The sequence below is a fragment of the Leuciscus leuciscus genome, assembly GCF_965113295.1.
Source record: "Leuciscus leuciscus genome assembly, chromosome: 1".
Taxonomy (NCBI): Eukaryota; Metazoa; Chordata; class Actinopteri; order Cypriniformes; family Leuciscidae; genus Leuciscus; species Leuciscus leuciscus.
Window position 1 is genome coordinate 78,805,778 of NC_138725.1, and position 24,124 is coordinate 78,829,901.

The following is a 24,124-nucleotide window of genomic DNA, read 5'->3' on the forward strand; positions in this document are numbered from 1 at the left end:
GAGAATCTTCCTTTTAACAGACATCTGTTTACGCCCTGTTTTGGGGACAGAGCGAATCACAACTTCTGATTTGTAGCGGGAAGAAGTCTTCTTTGTGTGAAGAAAAACACGCCCCCTTTTACCATATGTCTTATGAGGGAAAGGATTCATACTTAGAAATATGATATTTCCTGGAACAAATGCATATTATTGTACTTTGCAGTCAAGATTCGTCTCCGTGAGATGGAGAGGATTACAGAGATATCAATTATGACAGGTAAAGATTGGGGAAACATAACGTTACACTTATATGCATAATTACACACAAATAAAGTTTGATTAAACACACAATAAAGTTGTCAGTGTTTCCGTTATGGCAAGTGACGACACTTTGAGAAACATAGGATACATATCAACATTCAGTGGCTTGTTATGTGGAAGAATATCTGTTTCCAAAGTTCCAGAGTGTGTGTGTGTGTGTGTGTGTGTGTGTGTGTTCTGGAATGCCTTTGAGGCTTGGGTTGTAAAGTTTTATGGTCTGAGTTAGGGTTACAACAAGACACGACTGAGGAATTCCCTTCAATGAACATTTAGAATTCAAAACTATACTCTAGCAAACCAAACCTCTATCACACGTGCATATAGGAAGGTACACACATTATAAAGGAAAATAACAGATATTTCTCTTATTCTCAGTTATACACAAAAGGGTGTTTGTGTGTGTGTGTGTGTGTGTGTGTGTGTGTGTGTGTGTGTGTGTGTGTGTGTGTACGTGTGTGTGTGTGTGTTCTGGAATGTCACGAGTCTGTGAGGTTGTAAAAGTCACAGGGAGTCCAGAGCTGAAATGGGGGTTTTAGAGGGGATTCTAAGAAAACAGGGTTTCCTTATGTGACTCAAATGTCCCTCGGGGGAGCCACAAAGATGCAATTTTGACCGTTCAAGCAGACTTGGAGATCAGGATTTACTAATTTGAACAGCATGTGACCGCATGTCATAGTCATTGTCGTTACAAGTGGTCGGAAATGGTGAAGTCCGACCGTTAAATGCAAAAATTCAAGCTATTCAAGATTACCCTGCGCCTACTACCAAAAAAGAGCTTATGCGTTTTTTGGGTTTAGTAGGCTATTATCGTTCCTTTTGTTGTAACTTTTCATCAGTTGTCGCACCACTTACCGATCTTTTGAAAGCAAAGGCAAAGTTCATATGGTCTTCAAATTGTGTGCTAGCTTTTGAAAATGTTAAAGGGTTAGTTCACCCAAAAATGAAAATTCTGTCAGTAATTACTCACCCTCATGTTGTTCCAACCGCGTAAGACCTTCGTTCATCTTCGGAACACAAATTAAGATATTTTTGATGAAATCTGAGAGCTGATAACTTCTCCGTAGGCTGCTAGGTGGCCCAAACTTGCTGGCCCAGAAAAGTTATTAAAGAGATCGTTAATATAGTCCAAGTGACTACAGTGGCTCAATCTTAAGTATATCAAGCGACGAGAATACTTTTTGTATTTTGTTCTTTTGTGAGAACACTTACGAGGCCCAGAGAGAAAGAAAATGAATAGTGGAATAAAGTCGTTATTTTTGTTTGTTTTTGCGCACAAAAAGTATTCTCGTCGCTTGATATACTTAAGATTGAGCCACTGTAGTCACTTGGACTATATTAACGATCTCTTTAATAACTTTTCTGGGCCAGCAAGTTTGGGCCACCTAGCAGCCTACGGAGAAGTGATCAGCTCTCAGATTTCATCAAAAATATCTTAATTTGTGTTCCGAAGATGAACGAAGGTCTTACGCGGTTGGAACAACATGAGGGTGAGTAATTACTGACAGAATTTTCCTTTTTGGGTGAACTAACCCTTTAAGTCTCTATTGTGTTCATTTGCTGTCCTTGCTGCTCCTTGCTTTGAAAGACCATTCTCTTTGCAGGTTGATGCCAGTCACGTAGGAGCTGGAGCTGTCCTCCAACAGGCTGATGAGCAGGGGGTGGTTCGGCCTGTCAGTTTTTTTTCACGCAAGTTTAATTCATACCAACTGAATTATTCTGTAGTAGAGAAAGAGGCTTTGGCTTTGATTTGGGCGTTACAGCATTTTGACATCTATGTCGGCTCAAGTCAACCTGTTGTCATTTATACCGACCATAACCCACTGACGTTTTTGAATTCTCTTCATTGCCCGAACCAAAGGCTTATTCGTTGGTCCTTGTTTCTCCAGGCCTATTGCCTTGATATTCAACACATCAGAGGGTCTGAAAATGTTGTGGCAGACGCCCTGTCACGTGCCCTATGAATGAGGCTTAATGTGTATTTTAACGTTTGTTTTTTTTCTTGCCCTGACTGCTGTCCTTGGTCCTTCAATTCTTGGGAGTTGTGGGGCTTACATTTTTGGCTCAATTGTCTTGTTTATTTGCAGGGATTCTCGACAAACCCCTGTTTTAAGGGGAGGAGTGTGACGACCTGTGTCTTCCATTGGGGTTTTCCTCATCCATGGATGGATTACTCCGCCCTCCTACCTGATTTCATTGGTGACACCTGTTGCCGATTTCCCTTTTCTCCTTTAAGAAGACGCAAGACGGATGGCAGAGCGCCGCGGCCAATTTGATTGCTTTTGGACATTCGTTTGGTTATGTTTTCTTTTTACATGCATCATTACATTACAGCACATTACATTTTCATGCATTCATTTAACACGACACTACTGACATCTGACTGCTACATTACACAGTTTTTTGTATAGTTTTTCCTTTTGTTAATAAATAACTTTCTTTCAAAATTTGGCTTTCTCGTGTCCCCCTTTTGAGTCACGGGGCGTAACACTATTCATAAAGAAATGCATAAAGCTCATATGTCTCACTATAAGGACTCAATCGTACAAACCAAATCACATTACTACTCTGGTTTAATCAACTCCAATAGAGGCAACACTAAGTCACTATACTCCATACTCAATAAGATTCACCAGCCACCAGACTACCTTCCTTCACATATGTATTCCACTGCCACTTGTAATGCCCTCCTGTTATTTTTTAATGATAAGATTCATAACAATCATCATCATATCGATCCAAATATTCTTCCCACCTCTTTATATGATCCTCCCCAACCATCACAATTATTATCCATCTTCCAACTTCCCAGTCCCTCTGAAATCGCAGAAACAATCCGTAAGTCAAAGCCTTCTACCTGTCTGTTAGACCCCCTTCCCACTAACCTGGTCAAATCTTGCCTCCCCTCTCTGCTCCCCCTTATCTCCATCATCATACATGCATCTCTTACCACCGGTATTGTTCCTTCCCTTTTCAAAATTGCTGCAGTCACTCCAATACTTAAAAAGCCTGGTTCAGATCCAAACATTTTTAATAATTTTCGTCCCATTTCTAATCTACCCTTCATCTCCAAAATTTTAGAAAAAATAGTTGCTGCCCAGCTCCACACTCACCTTACCCACAACTCCCTCTATGAACCCTTCCAGTCTGGTTTCCGTCCACTCCATAGCACAGAAACTGCCCTCCTCAAAATAACTAACGATCTTCTCATTGCAGCTGATTCTGGTTTATTATCCATCCTCGTTCTCCTTGATCTGAGTGCGGCCTTTGATACAATTTCTCATTCCATCCTCCTCCATAGGTTATCCTCCATCAGCATTGTTAACACCCCTTTTCATTGGTTTCAGTCATACCTATCAGTAGGGGTGTGCGATATGACGATTTTTGATCGTGGACGATTAAAATGTCTCCACGATCTGCTTTTGAAGAAATATCGTAGAATCGTGCATTATATCTGTTCTGGCGCCTCTGTCCCAACATACTGAACAACGCGACGTATATTCACATCAAATGTTAACGCAGCGGAACGGGACTGCAGTTCACAAAAGTTCACAATTTGCATGTGCTTTAATGCCTTGACGGTTAAACATTTAATTCGCGTGCTGATGCGCTGTTCTAACGTGTGCATTTCTCAGCGCGTACATGTGAAGCTCACATGCACTAAAAGCCAGTCTACCAGCGCCTTGATACTGGACTAAGTTATCTTTCGAGTCTTATTGTGCTTATACTGTTAAATACACACAAGGTTTACATAAACAAAGTCGGTTATGTCTAAAGTGAAAGCAAACTTGAGAAAATTGAGAGAAAATCTGCTTGTCAAATGCGTGTATATTAGACGCGTCGCGCGCAGCTCTTAAAGAGACAGTAGCAATAGTAAACACGCTGCCGCTTGTCCTTAAAGGGATAGTTCACCCAAAAATAAAAATTATCTCATCATTTACGCACTCTAATGTTGTTCCAAACCTGTTTTAATTTCCTTCTAATAGTTTCTAATATTTTTCTAATATTAATATTTTGAAAAAACAGTATAGCTGGTCCCCATTGACTTCCATAGGAGAAAAATATACTATGGTAGTCACTGGGGTATATCAACTGTTTGGTTACCCACATTCTCCAAATAACTTTTATTTTCAACAGAAGAAAGAAACTTATTCGAGTTTAAAACAACTTGCGAGAGTAAATTATGATCATTTGAATTTATGATAATTTGAATAAAACAACAAAATGCAAAGAGAAAATCACTCACTGCTCTTGACTGATAACTTTAATAGTAGCTTTAATAAGTATCAATGTATAATTTATACAGTGAAGTCTGTTTTGTTTTATTTTCATATTTGTTCATTTAATTACTTTCTTCAATGCTACTGTTATATACACCTACTGTAGATGAAAACGTAAAGCACTGTTTAGCCTATTTAATTTGTATATTAAGTTGTGTATGTGTAATGTGTATCTTTGATCTTAATATTTAATAACAAAGAAAATATTGACAAATATATTTATCTTCGCCCCTGTCTGCCATTTTTTAATTTAATTTAATTTTGTTACCTAAGGCTTTGTTTTTAAAATATGGACATTAGATTGGCTGTAATGCTAAGTCACAAAATAGTAACATAAACCAACATAAAAAGAATCGTGATAAAATCGTTAATCGTGATTTTCCTGAAAAAAATCGTGATATGATATTTTTGCCATATCGCCCACCCCTACCTATCAGGCCGCACTCAGTTCATCACTATCAAATCCTTCCGCTCCCAGCCGTCTCCAGTCACCTCAGGAGTGCCCCAGGGCTCTGTCCTGGGGCCCCTCCTCTTCATCACATACATCCTTCCCCTTGGCAATATTTTCCGCAAATTTAACATTCAATTTCACTGTTTCGCGGATGACACCCAGCTTTACCTTTCCAGCAAACCAAACTCCACACTTCCTCCCTCCTCCCTCACCACCTGCCTACAAGAAATAAAATCTTGGTTCAATTCAAATTTCTTAAAATTAAATACAGATAAAACAGAACTTCTTGTCATCGGCACCAAAAACACCCTCTCTAAATTTGACCGTTTTTCTCTCCTCATTGATGATACCTCAGTTTCCCCCTCTCCTCAGGTCAAGAGTCTGGGTGTCGTCCTCGACAGTACACTATCATTTCAATCTCACATTAATAGCATCACACGGTCAGCTTATTTCCATCTCCGTAATATCAACCGTCTCCGCCCTTCCCTTACCATTTACTCTGCTTCCATCCTTGTTCACAGCCTGGTTACATCGCGCATTGACTACTGTAATTCTCTTCTTTTTGGCCTCCCTCACAAAACCCTTCGTAAGTTCCAGTTGGTTCAGAATTCAGCAGCACGTGTTATAATTAAAACTCCCTTTTCCCACCACATCTCGCCTATTCTTCAACAACTACACTGGCTACCAGTTCAACACAGAATTGAGTTCAAAATTCTCCTGCTCACCTACAAGGCCATCCATAACCTCGCCCCTCCTTACATATCAGATCTCCTCCATGTTGTCACCCTGTCCCGCTCTCTCAGATCCTCTTCTTCCACCCATCTTTCTGTTCCCTCTGTCCGCCTCAGTACCATGGGGAGCAGAGCCTTCTGCTGCTCTGCACCCAAACTCTGGAACTCTCTTCCGCCTCACATTAGGAATATTAACTCGCTCACAGAATTCAAATCCATACTCAAAACTCACCTGTTCAAAATATCTTACTTATTGTGAAACACACATTGTCCTGTTTACTTGTATTTGTGCCATGTTTTATTTTTATTTTTGCTTGTTTGTTTTTTATATATTCTTGTGTTTTTATTTTGTACAGCGACCTTGAGTGTCCAGAAAGGCGCTTTTAAATAAAATGCATTATTATTATTATTATAATAAAAGTGCATCTGTCCATCATAAAAGTGCATCCACCCATCATAAAAGTGCATATATCCATCATAAAAGTGCATCTTTGATGGACTTCACAACAGAAACGGCATTATAAAGCTTGGAAGAACCAGGACATTTTTTAATATAACTCCGATTGTATTCGTCTGAAAGAAGAATGTCATATACACCTAGGATGGATTGAGGGCGAGTAAATCATGGGGTAAATTTCATTTTTGGGTGAACTATCCCTTAAATACTCATCTGGTAATCACAGTCATGGAAAGGTGTTTTTTTTGTTAATCAGTTACATTTCTCTGAATTCAGCAGGAAGCACACAGTCACTGGTTGTTGAATGGTTTTATTCCATATATATATTGTTTTTTGGGGAAATGTTCTAAACATAGACATGCTGCATCACTGAACAGCTCCAGATGATCGAGTCTGAGGGAGATATGTGAATAATACAGAAACAAGGGAAATTCAGTAGTATGGAAGATTCAGGGAACAGATATGTGCATATCTCACTATTGTTAATTTAATGAACACAGGTGACCTAAAAAAAAAAAAAAAAGTCCTCTCATTATATCAAGCTGGCATTGCCTTGCTCATTATTTTCAGTCATGTGGAAATACAAAGATTATTTTATGACTGTCATGTAAACCCTGACAAACACGTCATGTGTGCATATTATTACACACACACATAAACAGGAGCTTGACAAAACAACATAAACAACAGATATATTAATATAAAGAGCCTAATAAGTAACGGGACCCTTTCCCTTCAGTCATTCTGAACAGTGCAGAGGGAAACTACACCTTAAAAACACACACAAATGTTTCATCAACACATTACAAGTGAGATTCTCATTGTAGTGAAGGATAACCTTCAAATGTCTCTGCCATTAAACTGTACGTTATTATTCAGGTAGGTAAACACATTTAAACGTATTCAACAATATTCTCTTCATGTGTTGCTCCAACCATGACAGTAGTTGGCCTAAAAGAAACAACAAAGTGACCGTACAAGGAGGAAGTTCATGCAAATGTGTGCTATAGCATCCCTGTTCTGAGAATGCAACATGTAAAGTACTTGTCCTGTGTTACGAACTGCTCTCTCACACATCAAATGCAACAACTGTGTGTGTGTGTGTGTGTGTGTGTGTGTGTGTGTGTGTGTGTGTGTGTTCACATTGTTGCATGGAGTATCTTTGAGCAATGTATTGATCTACTGCTTTGACCTTCTGTAAATGGATGTTAGATACTGGGGATGAGATGTCATGACAGCTATTTGATTTGATCCTGATGTTCATGAAACCACAGGCCAACTGTCCCAGTTTCACTATGGTTCGCATTTTCCATTGAGACTTTTGACAATAAATCTCTTTCTGCAACGGATAAGCCTGTAAACGTCCACCAATGGATTGATTCGCTACTTTGAAATGTAGAGACAACTAGTAAATCACATTAATAGGGTCATGACAATTAATTAAAATTTAGATTTTTTGACATAAATGTTAATTGTTCTATAAAACATACAAGCAAACTACGTTTCAGAACTAAAACAACACAATCCATGGACCATGTATGGCACCAAGTGATGAGACAGCAGGATGAACATTATTCATACAAACTAAAATGTCTATGTAAACGGGCTATATTGATGGCTTTGACCGTGGGTTATACATAGATACGCACACAAACATAAATATCACGGGTGGTGTGTGAACCACAGTTTGAGAATTACTGGCTGGAAGTATTTATGACTGTGCTAATGCTAATGTTGTTTGTAATGTGTATCTATCTCAGTTTAAGACGATACAGCCATGGCCAAAAGTATTGGCCATGTGTTTCGCAAAGTTCGCTGCTTCAGTTGTTGTGGTGTTGATTCACAGTGTTTTTAGAGTGATCAGATGCATTTTAAATAATTGCAAAACGCTTACATTTTTTGGCCCTGGCACAAAGTGACCAGCTAACATAATTTCACTAATCATATCATCAGCACATGGGCCGGTGTGAACAAGTGCTAGTCATGTGAAATCACTGTATCATTCTGGCTGGATTATAAGAGCAGACCAGACCAATTGCGATAAAAGGAGGGAAGAAGTGCTTCCAGTCATTGTGTTCTTGTGTTAACAGTAGTTAAAGACATGCAGCTATCAACACTTTGCACCGAAATGGCCTCCCATGCAAGGAAATCGCTGCAAAGAAAGAGTCAACCTCTTCAGACAAACTACTTCAGTTCCCCAACCCCAACTTTCATGCCTGTGAGCTGTTCGACTCCATCAAGCATTGGCTGAGCCAATTTTCTCAAGATACAGTGAGGAAGTCATAGTCGATTCTACTTCAGATTTGCCTTCACTTAACATGAAATAAAAGAGCACTGGCAAGGGGAAAATAGCGTTAGCCTTTTGGTTTTTGGTTTAAAATATCTACTGTATGTAAACAATTAAACTAGTAAGCATTATTGGTTGCTAGGGCTGGGTGATATGATGAAGTATGATTGAACTTTTTTTAATATTGTTTCTATATCGCGGTATTCAAATATATCCGTGCAGCTTTTAGTGGGCGAGTTATTGACAGTGCATTATATTGAGAAATAGAACTCAAACGTTGTATTCGCACGTTGACAGGCGCTCAGAGACGGAGGGGAACGCTGACCAGTATCAGCCTTATTCTTAACGTAAGAATAACTTGATTGTGTCGAGGCTTCCGGTCTCATCCGCGTCCAAAAACTGTCCGTTATGCTTCTTGATATTTGCAAACTGATATTTGTTATCATATCTCCGATCATATCTCATATCTCCCTAGGGAACATCACTATGGTTACTTGCAGATTCGGCATGTAATCTCAAAGCAAAATTCCTCATCGAATTTGCTCATTAAAAGCTGCACCGTTGTCTTTATTCACCCACATGAGCATAAGCACTTTAGTTTCACTATCTGATAAATTTGACCATTTTTTTTTAAGTGACAGGCATAACGGATGATCAGACATAATGCACTTTTGCTCTTAAAAACAGGAGACGCGTATAATAGTATCCAACGGCAGAGCCACAGCGCTGATGAAAAGATGAAAAGAAGGCTGGGTCTCGAGCGCGACACATTGAAAAAGCTGCGAGACGTGGCTCAAGATGTCCACCTAGCGCACATTTACATAATAAAACTATTAAAAAGCTTACTGTCAACAGTGCTGAGTCATCAAGTCATCTCCATAAGAACTTTATGATTGGCCCAAAGCAGACTTCTTACGTCAGTGCGTTCTGACTCCGTACACGATCATAGCGGTAATCTTCATTCTGCATTCACACAGAGCACAATACCAGTAATTTCCTGCTAATGTTACAACTTCCATTACTGGTAAATTACCAGAACCAATTGACCGGTATTTTTGAAAAGGTCCTGTTCACACATGGGGCCCTATCTTGCACCCAGCACAATTGACTTTGTACACCGACGCATGTATCATTCCTATTTTGCACCCGCGCACAGCGGACTTTTCCCTCCACAGACACACGTAGGTAAATTAGGGAATGAACTTGCGCTCCCGGGGGCGATGCAGCGAAAAGAGGAGGCGTGTTCCAGCGCAAACGTTCCCTGGTGCTATTTTGCAGTTTCAGAAAACAATTCCGCCACTGACCAGGAAAAACCTTGTCTAAAGTCAGTGGCGCGTTGCGCATGTTATTCATATGCTATTTTAAGGGCGCATGCTTGGCCATAATCAATGTAGCGTGTGCACAACGCACATACACTTTGATTCTCTCATCTACACACAGAAGCAGCAGTTTTCATTTTTGCAAATCATACATTATTACAAGGAAAAATATTCACACGAGGGAAATCATTGTTGTGTCCATGAAGATGTGAAAAAATAGGCATTAATCTAGCTTACACATTTACCCAAATTATTATACACCTGTTTAACCGAAGCTAATTTGGGTGTGTTTCTCCATCCCCAATGTCACTTCTCTGTGTTTTACGGCCCTGACGAGAATGTCGGTCTCCTCGGCTGTGAACCGCTCCTGGCGTGCGCCAAAAATAGCAATCCGTCATGGAACAAGCGCGCCTGCTCTTAAAGGGAATGTGAGATGTCGCTCTGATTGGTCACGTTACGCGCAAACCACACCTATGAATAATGAAGCTACTTCAGACCAACCTATTTTAGATTTGCGTCGGGCGCAAGAGTCATTTATCCCGCCGGTATAATAGGAACAGCGCCCGAGATCCGCCCACAAACGTTTCGCGTTTGATACTTCAGATCGTTAAAATAGGGCCCATGATCTCTAACCGGTAATTTACCAGTAAAGACTGTATGTGTGAAAGGGGCTAGTGACACATCAAAAGTTTGGTGTTTAATTTGGCAAAGCGTTGCAGAGTTACAGCATCAGAATCAGCTTAGCACCATGCCATCAAATTCATTAATGTGTTCAAAATCAAATGCGAAACAAAAAGCTTGTAGTATGCTGCGCTAAATCAAAAGTTTTTTTTAACCAATTTTATGATTTTTAGGCAAACCGTTCACATATCTCCTGACCAGTTGGTGGCGCTGTAGCGAAACGCTGCATGTAGCCTCAGGTCATGCTTGTGATAACATGTACCAAGACTCGTCTCAATACGCTAAGTGTTGAGGAGATATAGCCTCGCATCCAATTTGGCTATATCTCTTTGTCGAATTCGTCCGCGTGTTAGTCGAAAACGGTTGAGTTTATCAAAAAGCTTTTAATAAATTTTTGACAACATGGTCTGAAGATGATCTGAGCCGATTTTAGTGAAAATCGGACAGCAAAATGCCAATCGAATCGACTTGAGCCACGGCATCAGAGGAAAAAGGAATCTTGTTTTTAGCCATTCAAAAGTTATTAACATAAATGTAAGTGAAACTTTGGACAGTTGGTGGCGCTAGATAGACTGCGTTAGCGACTCAAAAATTGCTGTGGTTAATGTTCAGACTCTCCTCTATCAGTGTGCCAAATTTCATAACTTTTTACCATACGGTTCTATGGCGAGCCATTGACTTAAGAGCGGAAGAAGAAGAAGAAAACTAAAGATACAATAGGTTTCCCTTGGTGGTCGGCCCGTAATAATAACAGCTTCCTCAGTTTCACAAGCTCAGCTGTGCAGCTGTGAACCACACCTGAATTCACTTTAAGAGGTTTACATAGACTCCAGCAATTGATGATGTGTAATCTACATCTTTGCATTCTCAGAGTATAACTTTTATTAACCGCAACATATTATTTGGCTCTTGCACCTTGTATAACAAGGGGAGGAGGTTGAAAATGAACTTCGAGTTGGACCAAGCAATCAACCAAATGTTCACACTTGGTTTTGTGAAAACAGCCTAATACTGAATATCATATATCAGTTTTATGTGATGTGCTTTAGGACTCTGCATGCATAACTATAAAACAAATCATAGTTATTCTCTACAGCTCAGTGTCCCTTTTAGAAGGTTACATCACAGTCTAAGCAGCAAACAACAACAACACAAAACACTTTCATTTGAAAAGAACACAACTGGTTAACAACATTATCACTCTCATAGGAAAAGAAAACCGTCTGAAAAATGAACTGACCACACCCTCTTACACAGTTCTCTGATCTCCGTTACTCTAGTCATTAAATACTTGCAGTTGTCACTCTTTTCAGTGTCTTAAAGGGATAGTTCACCCAAAAATTTAAATTCGGTCATCATTTACTCACTCTCACGTAATTTCAAACCCGGAAGACTTTCGTTCATCTTCGGAACATGAACGGAGATCTTTTAGTCCACATGTTCTGAAGAGTCTTGATCGCTTTATATGATGAACAGATTTAATTTAGGCTGAAATCTTTTTCATTCTCAGATTTCATTAAAAATATCTTAATGTGCGTTTCGAAGATGAATGATAGTCATACGGGTTTGGAACAACATGAGGGTGAGTAATTGATGACATTTTTTGAGTTACTACTCCCAAAACTATATTAACACAACTATATTAGTCCTCACTTCCTTCCTTTGCTCTGTCTTCTCAACTTAGTTATTCCCGCTGGTATCTGTCCAGCAGTAGTAGGTATCTGAAGGTTAATCGCATAACTGTGTAAAACAGAGAAGAGATCAAAACATTTGAAGTAGTACACAACTCCAGTGGCAAATGCAAGAACCTTGATAATTAAAAATACAACCCATTTACAACAAGGTGTTGCTAAGATTTCATATAGAATTGAGTGAGATTTGATCTCATTAGTTCACAGAAGAAAGCTTTAGATTTGTCACAGCATGTTGCTTCAGTGCTTCCACTCATTCATACACAGACAATTCGTATTAGAAAAAAACAACTTTGACCAGAGAGACCAAAGCACTGTATCCTGTTATCATAGAATAAGATGTCCAACTTTTACTGCAGTAGAGACAGACCTGTAACATACAGAGCCCGATATGACTTCAGTGTGAATCTGAAGCCAAAGCAAAATACATAATCATTTGAGATAATGCTGCTTTTAAAATACTGTTGGAATTAAAAGCTGTTAATGCTTTTAATAGAGAAACTGCATGAATATTTTTCCAAGTACACCAACTCAAAATAACCACAACTATTGATAATGCAAAGAGTTGTCCTGTTTTTGTTGTCTCTAACTGTAGTCTGTATTCACTTCAGAGGTTTTTCTTACAGTTCAGGAGCTTGCACCACTTTTCCATTCACCCTTTTCCCAGTCTCCTCCTTTTACCAAAGCTGTCTTCCTGTGTAAGTGGGAGGGGCGGATGGAACCTGTGAAAAAAAAAAAGAAACAAAATTAGCCATTAAGAAGCAGGCATATTTACAGTAAAGACATTTACATTAGATGAGTGGTGTTTCATAGGTGGGAAAAAACACCTCTCAAGCTCATTAGACAGAACACACAATCTGTCAGCACCTGACATGACTCCAATCCCTCTGGTGTGGATTTTCTCCTCTTTGAACACCTTTTATGAAATTGTTTTCACAAGATAATAAATCTTGTTTAGATGGAGTGGTAAGATGTTTTGTTTTCTACTAGGTTGTTCTAGCCTTTTTGAGTCTTGCTATAGGGACTTCTGTCTATGTTTTTATCCCTTTGACCAAAATGGTCTTACTACTCATCTTTGTATTAAGAACATTTGAATTCCTAATTTTGTTGAAATGACTAAAACTGTGTTGTTCTGGGATTTACATACTTCCCAGTATTTCCACAGAGGATCTCATTGTGATCTCAGCAAGAGCATGTCGACTCTTCTGACAGATCCTACACACTGGCCATCTGGTCTCTGCTTTGTCATTTCTCTGCTTATTTAGGTGCTGAGAATCAGAGAGTTATCTTCAAAAATGTCTGCCTGCTGAATGACTCATGCTCCTTAGAACCTTAGTGAATGCAAGGTTGCTAAACAACAAAACTTTTATTTTGAAATGACTTCAAGTTTCGCCCCAGAACATGCTTTCTTCAGATCTCAAAGGATATCTGAGAATGGTGGTGAAGTAGCCAAGTCACTGTGATAATACCAAGTAAGATGTGTTCTTGATCAAAAAAAAAAAAAAAAACGTTGTTGCTGTTTTCAAACTTCCCAAACTTCCTTAGTTTCAGGGGCCTGTACCATGAAGGTAGCTGAACAAGGATTGAGTTGACAAAACCAAACCGATGCAATCAGGCTTTATTGGTACCATGATGCAGCTCATCAACTTTCTCTGTCAACTCAGGCTTTGATCCTCAAGCTATGATTACTCCACGCGCGCGTGCACATAAAAGAGTGACGTCGACACTGAACAACCAATCGCGGGTAGAGCGAGAGCGATATATTTTTCCGCGGAGGAGCAAGAGATAATCATTCAGAATTACGATGAATTTAAATATGTATTTCAAGCTCGAAACAATACGGTCTCTGCTGCCAAAGCAAGAGAAGACTGTTGGAGAAAGATTGCTGATTGTTAATGTGTAAGTTAAACAAATAGGCTACGTTCTATATTTATGTAAAATTATGTATACATGTATGTGTAGCCTATACGTGTAATATAGCCTATTTGTATAATATATAAAAATGTGCATGTACTAAGAAAGATTCATATTCATTGATTTTTAGATGCAACCCCAACTCCAAATGTTCTTGGCAGCAGATAAAGACAAAATATAAAAATATAATTCAAAGTGGTGAGTATTTACCACAACCTTTTATTATTTTTGTGAACATTTTATCACAAACACTTGTTTGCAGCAAACAGAAATAAAGAGTTAAATTCAGAAAACCAGAATACACTGTGGCGGAGGAGTTGGCTCTGAGAAGGCAATAAGGGACGGCCGATTATGGATGGGATTACAGATGCTGTACAATCTGACCCTGGTGCTGGCTCCTCTAAGCAAGTAACACTGGGTAGGTGTGCAATACATTACTACTTTTTTAAGTTTTAAATATGGCTGACTGTATGTTCTGCAGTAAAGGGAAATACAGTGTCCCTGACCTGTTGAAGCCAGCACACATACACACAGTCTCCCACACAGAGGTCAGTATGCAGCAGGCAGAACACCAAACATAACCTGCTTTATATTGGCCTATTTTTATTTATTAGGGTGGAGGAAATGATGAAGACACTCTGTCTGTGTGTTCTCAGACAGTTGCTGATGTGAATGCACTGGGCTTTTTATTATGGCAAACATTTGAATGTGTGGCATAAAAAGGGACTGGCCCTTACACATCTCTTTTATTGTGGGATTTTTCACAACCTGCCCCAGAAACTGAGGCCTCTACCTCAATGGGCTTCAGAAGAAATGTGTAAGGATTTAAAACGCTTGACACAAATTACAGTCAGTCCTGTGTTTGTAGGAAGTCAAGGAACTTTTTGTGATTTGATGAGCCTCCAGAAAACGCCTCGGTTACGACTGTAACCTCGGTTCCCTGAAGAGGGAACGAGCGTTGCGTCGAAACTGACGCTATGGGGAACGCTTTGCGTGATGACGTCTTGAAGCACATGTAAAATCAGTCCAATGGTGTGGCGGAACGTCAGAGGCGGGTGACGTCACGTACCAGGAAGCTATAAAAGCCGGCCCGAAACAGAAAACGAAAGCTACGTAGAGTCTGAAGTCGTGCTGACAGGCATGAAGGAGATATGGCGACGCAACGCTCGTTCCCTCTTCAGGGAACCGAGGTTACAGTCGTAACCGAGGCGTTCCCTTTCAAGGGAACTCGCGTTGCGTCGAAACTGACGCTATGGGGAACGTCTATACCAACGCCACCATAGCTACAAATGTCTGTCCTGTGTGTAATCAAGTGAGCAGCACTAGGAAGACAAAACCTGAGACCCTGGAGTAGAGTCTAAGTCCAGGGAGTAAAACCTGACGAAGGTGTGCGGTGAGGACCAGCCTGCCGCATCACAAACGTCCTGCAAAGATACTCCTGATATAAGGGCCTTAGAGGCCGCCATACTCCTAGTAGAGTGCGACCGGACAGCCAAAGGAGAAGGCTGCCCAGCCGCCTCATAAGCAAGTGAGATAGCCTCAACCACCCACTTGCTCATCCTTTGCTTAGACACTGGACCTCCTTTGTTAGGGGACCCAGAGCATACAAACAATTGATCAGCTCTGTGGACATATGCATCTAACGCCCGAACAGGGCAAAGCAAATTATTCGCCTCCTGGTCCGCATATTGAAAGGGAGGAGGACAGAAGGCCTGCAGAACAATAGGTCTAGCCACATTAGTGGGGACCTTGGGGATATAGCCCGGTCTAGGGTGAAGAAAAGCTTTGACCATACCCAGAGCAAACTCCAAGCATGACGGAGCAACCGACAATGCTTGGAGAGCCCCTATTCTCTTTAGAGAAGAAATGGCTAGAAGGAACAGAGCTTTCAAAGTCAAGAATTTCTCAGGAACCTCCTCAATAGGCTCAAAGGGGGCCAGGGAAAGGCCTTGCAGCGCAATGGACAAATCCCAAGGTGGCACCCTAGAGCGAACTGCAGGCCTCAGCCTCCAAGTGCCACGAAGGAAACGAGATACCAGAGGGTCTTTCCCCACAGACATTCCACCCAAAGGAATGTGGTAAGCACCTATAGCCGCCACATAAACCTTTAAAGTGGACGGTATCAGACCTGCAGTGAACCGGTCCTGCAGGAACTCCAGAACTGTACCAATTGGGCAGTTGACTGGATCCAACCGACGGTCACTACACCAAGAAGTGAATACTCTCCACTTCAGCGCATAAAGTTTCCTCGTGGAGGGAGCTCTGGACTGTAGAATGGTCTCAACAACCTCAGTTGAGAGACCTGACTCTATGAGCTGGGCCCCCTCAGAGGCCAAGCCCACAGGTTCCACAGTTCTGGTCGGGGTGAAAAATCGAGCCCCCTGCTTGGGACAGAAGGTCCCTCCTGACGGGAAGCTCCAGAGGATGCCCGTCGAGGAGGGACACAAGATCGGGAAACCATACTCTGCCCGGCCAGCGCGGGGCTATAAGAAGCAGGCAAACCCGGTCCCTGCGAACTCTCTCCAGAACTCCCGGGAGCAGAGCCACTGGGGGAAAAGCGTACAGACGTAGCCTCGGCCACGTCTGTACCATAGCATCCAGTCCCAGAGGAGCTGGATGCATGAGGGAGAACCAAAGTGGACAGTGAGACGTCTCTCGAGACGCAAACAGATCCACTTGTGCTTGGCCAAACTCCCTCCATATCAGCTCCACCACCTCGGGGTGGAGCCTCCATTCCCCGGGCCTCGGCCCCTGTCTCGACAGAGTGTCTGCTCCTATATTCTGGACCCCGGGGATGTAGGCTGCCCTGAGTGACAGCAACTTCCCCTGGGACCAGAAGAGGATATGGCGTGCCAGATTGGATAATGGGCGCGAGCGCAAACCCCCTTGGTGGTTGATATAGGTGACTACCGACGTGTTGTCCGTATGCACTAACACATGGTGTCCCCTGAGATCTGTGATAAAGCTCCTCAGAGCCCGGAAGACAGCTAACATCTCTAGGCGATTGATATGCCAGGAACGATGATGGTCTTCCCACAGACCTTGAGATGAGCGATCCTAGAGGGTCGCTCATCTCAAGGTCTGTGGGAAGACCATCATCGTTCCTGGCATATCAATCGCCTAGAGATACCCGTGAGGGAAGCATCCGTCGTTAGCAGTTTGCGACGACAAGGAGCTCCCAGCACTGGGCCCTGGGACAGGAACCAAGGTTTCTTCCACATAACCAAGGCACGTAGGCATCGCCGCGTGACCTTGATTGTGCGAAATGGGTTGCCCCTCGGGGAAAACCCTCTGGTCCTGAGCCACCACTGCAGGGGCCTCATGTGCAGTAGTCCAAAAGGTATCACGTTGGAAGCTGCTGCCATGAGACCCAACAGTCTCTGGAACTGTTTGACAGTGAGTAGCTGGCCTAGCTTTACACTTTTCACAGCTGCAAGGATGGAATCTACACGTGGCGGTGACAGGCGCGCCTGCATCGACACTGAATCCGCTAAAAACGCCTAAAAAAGTGGTCCTCTGAAGTGGAGAAAGCACACTCTTCTTGGCGTTCAGCCGTAACCCCAGCTCTTTCATATGGGCGAGGACGACATCTCGATGCCGAATCGCCTCCTGATGCGACTGAGCTAAAATCAACCAATCGTCGATGTAGTTCAATATGCGAATACCCTGAAGGCGCAAGGGTGCCAGAGCTGCATCCACGCATTTGGTGAAAGTGCGGGGTGATAAAGCCAGGCCGAATGGAAGAACTCGATATTGGTATGCTTTGCCCCCGAAAGCAAACCTCAGGAACTTCCAATGACACGGACGGATGGAAATATGGAAATATGCGTCCTTGAGGTCTATCGTGACAAACCAGTCCTCGGACCTGATCTGTGGCACGATTTGTCTCAATGTTAACATTTTGAACTTGAGCTGCATGACTGACTCGTTCAGAACTCGAAGATCTAAAATGGGACGCAATCCCCCGTCCTTCTTTGGAACTATGAAGTACCGGCTGTAAAACCCGGTTTCCCTGTTGGAGGGAGGTACATATTCTATGGCCCCTTTCTCTAACAGAGTGTTTACTTCCTGTTTCATAACCAGAACCTGCTCGGGGCCCACCACTGTGGGCAGGACCCCCATAAACCGAGGTGGGCGTTTCTTGAATTGTATCTGATACCCTTTTTCCACGGTCTGCAGGACCCAACGAGAAACATTTGACAGTAGCTTCCACGCTGTCAAAGATTCTACTAGAGGTACCAGCCTCTCGAGACTGGTTTCTGGATTTTGTTGCTGTTGAGTAGTCGGTTCGTCGCCCTGTAACGGCGCACCGGCAGGGAACGACCGAACAGACTGCTCTAGCACCCTCCTCAGAAGGGGCGGGCATCCCGAGGCCACTACGTTTCCGGGTGGACCTTGAGATATGTGCTCGCCGGAGACCGCTGCGCCCTGAAACACCGGAGGCGGCAGGGTTGGCAGACCGGTCCCCTGAGGGTACCGAAGAGAGACGGGCACCGTAAAAAGAGGTGTTGACCGCTCTGCTTCGGGGGGGACTACCCTCATTTGTCCTGAGCCCTCGGACATCAGGACTTTTTCCCAGCAGCCTTCTTGGCGGTAATAACGGTCTGCAGATCCGTTTTACCCCTCGAAGACTGCTGGGTTTGAGAGCGCCCTCCGTGTCCCCGAGATTTTGGTGGGGGAGCACGGGAGGAAACGCTCTGTTTCTGAGTGGCACGGTGCTCAGCGCTCTTTTTAGAGGAGTGAGGCTGCTCCCGCTCAGCAGCCTCATAGAGGGAACGGCGGGGGAGAAGTTTCTGAAGTGCAGCTGCCTGTTTTGAAGCTTCTTGAGATTTAGCTACAGCACTATTAACTGCGTCTCCAAATAAACCTACAGTGGAAACCGGTGCATCCAAAAGAACATGCTTCTCTTTATATTTATGTATAGTGGAGTAGTGGGATGTTTGTGCAGTGTAAACTCTGAACGATACTGGTTTTCCCCACGATCTCGACACCTCGCTGTGGAGATCGGGGAAAAACGGAAGGCTTCTGCGCTGAGGCTGTGCACGAGATGGCAGGAAACGTTCGTCGAGCTTGCTTTTCGACCGAACGCCCTGCGAATCTTCTGGCCACTCAATAGACAATCGCTCGACAGCCCTTGTAACAACATCGAGCAATTCCTCAAACGCATGAGACTGAGGTGGCGAATCCTCAGACTCAGCGTCAATACTAACAACATCCAACTCCTCAGAGCTGGACAATTGCAGTATTGGTGCCTCCATCGGGGGGGAAGAAACCGCAGCGCGTGCTTCCACACCCTGATGAGAGGCACTGGATCTATCAGAAAGAGGCTGAGATAAGGCAGAGCCCGTCTCAACATCCACTGATAGATCCATTTGCGAACCCCAGGTCTGTGATCGACACAGAGCCCTGGGGAACGCGATCCTGGTTAAATAAAGCCAGGCGGGATCTGAGCGTACGCATAGGAAGCGCATCGCAATGCTCACAGCCAGCACCCTCGAGTGCTGACTGGGCATGCTCTTCACCCAAACAGACAACACAAAGAGTGTGAGTGTCCCCACTCGTTAAATAACGCGGGCAGGGGTGAACACACACTCTAAACTGCTGCTGCTTACTCGCCATACTGAATATATAATGTAATATAGACAGACAACACCAAATAACAAGGACAGATTCACACAGAGCGCAACTGAAGACTCAGAAAGCTTTCGTTTTCTGTTTCGGGCCGGCTTTTATAGCTTCCTGGTACGTGACATCACCCGCCTCTGACGTTCCGCCACACCATTGGACTGATTTTACATGTGCTTCAAGACGTCATCACGCAAAGCGTTCCCCATAGCGTCAGTTTCGACGCAACGCGAGTTCCCTTGAAAGGGAACTTGTAATGATCATGTTTGTGGTGGAATTATGTTTCAGGTGGAAACAGACTCAGTCAGGGCCCTGTACAAAAGGAGTCTTGAACTAGACTGCACACTAAAGGAGACTTGAACTAGACTGTTCACTAAAGGAGCTGGACTGGGCTGAGGAGGCTCCAAAAAAAATAAATAAAAAAATTGGAGATCAAACAGCTGGATAAAACTGATCTCAGTATGTGAACTTATTTAACCAAGTAACACTTTAGTATGAATATTTATTAATGCAACTTTGTCTTGCTCTCTTTCTCCCTCCCATCCCACAAAACCAATAAAACAGTTTGAGACCTATCTGCAGTTTCACTGTGCTTTTATTAAGTGTAATATTGTATGGTGATTGCATCTACATCTGCACCAGCTGGGTGGTCCGCTCTGGTGACTCTGAAGCGCCGAACACAGGTGAAACGTGCCTTTAGGAGGCCAAAGGTCATCTCTATCTTCACTCTGGTTTTACTGAGGGCCACATTGAAGCGGTGCTGTGGCCCTGTCTGAGGGTCATGATAGGGGGTTATTGTGTAGGTTTTTCTATCTCAGTTCAAATTAAGTGTTTTGTACTGTACCAAGTTTAACTTGCTTTCCTCAAAGCGCTGACACAACAAAGACTCACGGAAAATTTGTGAGTCAAGCACTGGAGCCATACGTTCATGACCACAAGTCGTCTGCAGATTAAATGTTTAGTAGATCATTGTTATATCTGTTAATGTTACTATTAATTTAAAGATTCATATCACAGAAAATAATCATCTCACATATCCACATCATCTCTACCTGAACGTTAAGGCTGTGATAGGACTTCCTATTAACATAATCTGCCTCATGTTCCCCTAGAGCAGTGAAGATTGGAGCAATAGACTGCATACATGTTGCAATGACTCTAGGGAATCCTATCATATAAGATTAACAGAATAATAATAAAAAAGATTTAAAATTATTCTTAACATGTATTGTATAGTACATTTGTGAAATTTGCTTTAAAAAAAAAAAAAAAAAAAAAAAATTGTGTTCATGTGATGTCACCCTATCAATATATCTTACCGGCAATTTTATAAAAGCCCTCTTTTATGGACATGGTCGATAAATGTCCGGGGAACACTATTAAAGAAACTATTCATGTAGCCTACTCCTGCAGAGCGACCTTGCGAATGGTTCGACAAACCGTGTTTTCCCCTAGCTTCTGTGCGTCACCCACCGTGCAAGAATGTACCACTTGCAAAAAAACGCAACGCAATATTTGCGGTACAGTAAGTGCATGAATTCGACGTGTTAAATTCTTTATGTGCGGCTCAAGAAGTTCGCAAAGATAAGACATTGCTTCCGCGGAAAATCTGTATCTTTCATACAAATAACTATCAGGAAAGGCAAGGGGATTTTGTCTGGCTAAAAACTCTTTCTTTACAAAGTGCTCGTCAAACAATTTGCGCTGAGATGTCCACCGGATTTGGAAGAAAAGGTGAAGTCATTGCAACAGACACTGGGAATAAGTTACGTCACCTATATGTTTCTTTGCTCTCAGCTGATTGGTCAAACTTCAGTCTGAGATCTTGAATCCAGAACATAACCTGCCCCGGAGCAGGTTAGCCGTGCGGCGTAAGATACCATGGCAACGAACACCGATTAAAGCCAAGCTACTTTCATAGTACCTAAAACCCAGGGTTGGCGGAAACTAAACTGAAACATAGCTGGATAGCCACCTAAACCGGCTTCATGGTATAGGCCCCTGGACTTGGAACTCTTGCCTGTTTTTTTATTTTTGTTTCAGTTAGCTTGTTTTTTCAGAATTCTCCTTCTGTCTCAGAGAGAACCTTTTAATCCTTACTGAGCAGGAGGTTAATTAAAACTCATAATTAAATACGAGGGAGAGAGCAAAGCTGTTCCTTTGTCTGGTGGTCTCTGTATCTGAAGTTTCCCAGTTTCCTCCCTTCCAAATAATTAAAAGCCATCAAGACAATATCAAGATTTTAATACAGTGGTGTAAATTTTATAGATGAGCATAGTAGAATACAGGAATACAGGTGATGTCAGCAACTCATCTTGTCTGAAACTCCTGGTGCTCCTGGATTCCCCAGCACTTCATGTTCAATGCTGTTGAAATGGAATCCAACTTTTATTTTCCCACTGCAGTGCGGCCAAGCGCAAACAGTTGCCATCCTCAGACTCATCACGTTCTGTCACGTTATTACAAACGTTCATCACGACAAATTCTCTAAGACACGTGATGAGTCTGAGGATGGCAACTGTTTGCGCTTTGCCGCACTGCAGTGGGAAAATAAAAGTTGGATTCCATTTCAACGTTTACAAGGCTCCTTGATCGATTGCTCCTGTCTACCTTGCTGCTGAGTGGTTTGCGTCTGTAAGCTCTGTATAGCTTTCTGTTTTGAATCTTTATTTACTATCGCTTCTTGTTGTTTATATTGCTAAATATAACTTACTCATCACCATATCAGATATTATCTAATATTGCCTATCACATTAATCTGACATTGCTAGCTTTTAACTAAATAATTATGGCTTTGGATGTGACTAGCTTTGTGAACTCTGTACATTGTTCGGTTCCGGCTGTAGAGCCCGTGCAGCAGGGCAACTGGGTGACCGTGAGACGCTGTAGGCGTGGGACAAAACACCGCTCTTCCGTTCCGATTACAACATTAAACAGATTCTCCCCACTCAGTGACGGAACCACTGAGAATCCTGTTGAAAGTGCCCTAGTTATTGGTGATTTTATAACACAGAACGTGAAAATAGAGACACCAGCCACCATAGTCACATGTTTGCCGGGAGCCAGAGCGCCTGACATCAAAGCAAATTTAAAAGTGCTGGCTAATAGTAATCATAAATTCTCTAAGATAATTATTCACGTCGGCACTAATGATGTTCGACTTTGTCAGTCGGAGATCACTAAAATTAGCATTAAAGAGGTGTGTGAACTCGCAAGTACGATGTAAGACACTGTAATCTGCTCTTTGTTGAATTGATGTTCAACAAATAAAAAACAGATATAATACAGACGAACAAATGATAAAGCTCAGTTTGCTGAATATAAGATCCCTTTCTCTACAAAATCACTCTTTGTAAATGATATGATTACAGATCATAACCTAGATGTGCTGTTTGACAGAAACCTAGCTAAAACCAGACGATTACATTACTTTAAATTAGTCAACCCTCCAAGATGCAACATATATAATCTATAAATAATATTCCTGATTAGTTTAATTTCCTCAGCATCCCAGATAGCTTAGAAGAACTCGATGTTGCAACAGAAACTATTGACTCTCTCTTTTACAGCACTTTAGACACAGTTTCTCCTTTGCGCTTGAAGAAGATTAAAGAAAATAGTCCAACGCCATGGTACAACGAGCACACTCGGGCCCTTTTTGAAGAAAACAAAACTAGAGGTTTTTCGAATTTTGTGGAGAAAGAGCACGATTGCGTACGGAAATGAATTAAAAACTGCTAGATCTGCTTATTTTTCAACCTTCTTAAAAGAAAACAAACACAACCCTAGGTATTATTTGAAACAGTGGCTAAATTAATGGGAAATAAAGCTTCAACCCCAGACGTTTCCAAACAGCACAGCAGTAATGACTTTATGAACTTCTTTACTTCTAAGATTGATAAATTGAAAAATATAACTATGAAACCATCCACTACAGTATCGCATCAGACAATGAATTGTAGTCTCCCAGAAAAAAAAAAAATTTATTCGCTGCTATAGAAAAGGAAGAATTGTCTAAACTCGTTAAATCATCTAAATCATCAACATGTGTTAGACCCTATACCGACTGAGCTATTGAAAGAGATGCTTCCAGAGGTCATAGATCCTCTTCTTTATATCATTAATTCATCTTTGTCATTAGGATACGTTCCAAAAACGTTTAAGCTGGCTATTATTAAACCGCTTGTTAAAAAAACGCAAATTGATCCTACAGAATTAGTCAATTACAGGCCGATCTCGAATCTACCTTTTCTGTCAAAGATACTAGAAAAAGTATCCTCACAACTATGTTCCTTTTTAGAAAGAAATGTTATCTGCGAGGATTTCCAGTCAGGATTTAGACCGTACCATAGTACTGAGACTGCTCTCATTAGAGTCACAAATGATTTGCT

General features: G+C 42.1%; 1 protein-coding gene and 1 long non-coding RNA gene across 5 annotated transcripts in view; both read right to left on the bottom strand.

Moving 5' to 3' along the window:
* The window catches only part of LOC309512805, a 159,193-nt gene that overhangs the window by 62,478 nt on the left and 72,591 nt on the right, over window positions 1-24,124 (bottom strand). The gene's annotated exons all lie outside the window — the stretch shown is intronic.
* The window catches only part of gprc5ba (G protein-coupled receptor, class C, group 5, member Ba), a 58,926-nt gene continuing 41,312 nt past the window's right edge, over window positions 6,511-24,124 (bottom strand). For all 3 annotated transcript variants that reach the window (XM_082186727.1, XM_082186725.1, XM_082186726.1), the window contains one exon: window positions 6,511-12,916. In XM_082186727.1, the coding sequence (XP_082042853.1) occupies window positions 12,872-12,916 (45 nt within the window). In that variant the 3' untranslated portion in view covers window positions 6,511-12,871. The remainder of the gene's footprint in view (window positions 12,917-24,124) is intronic.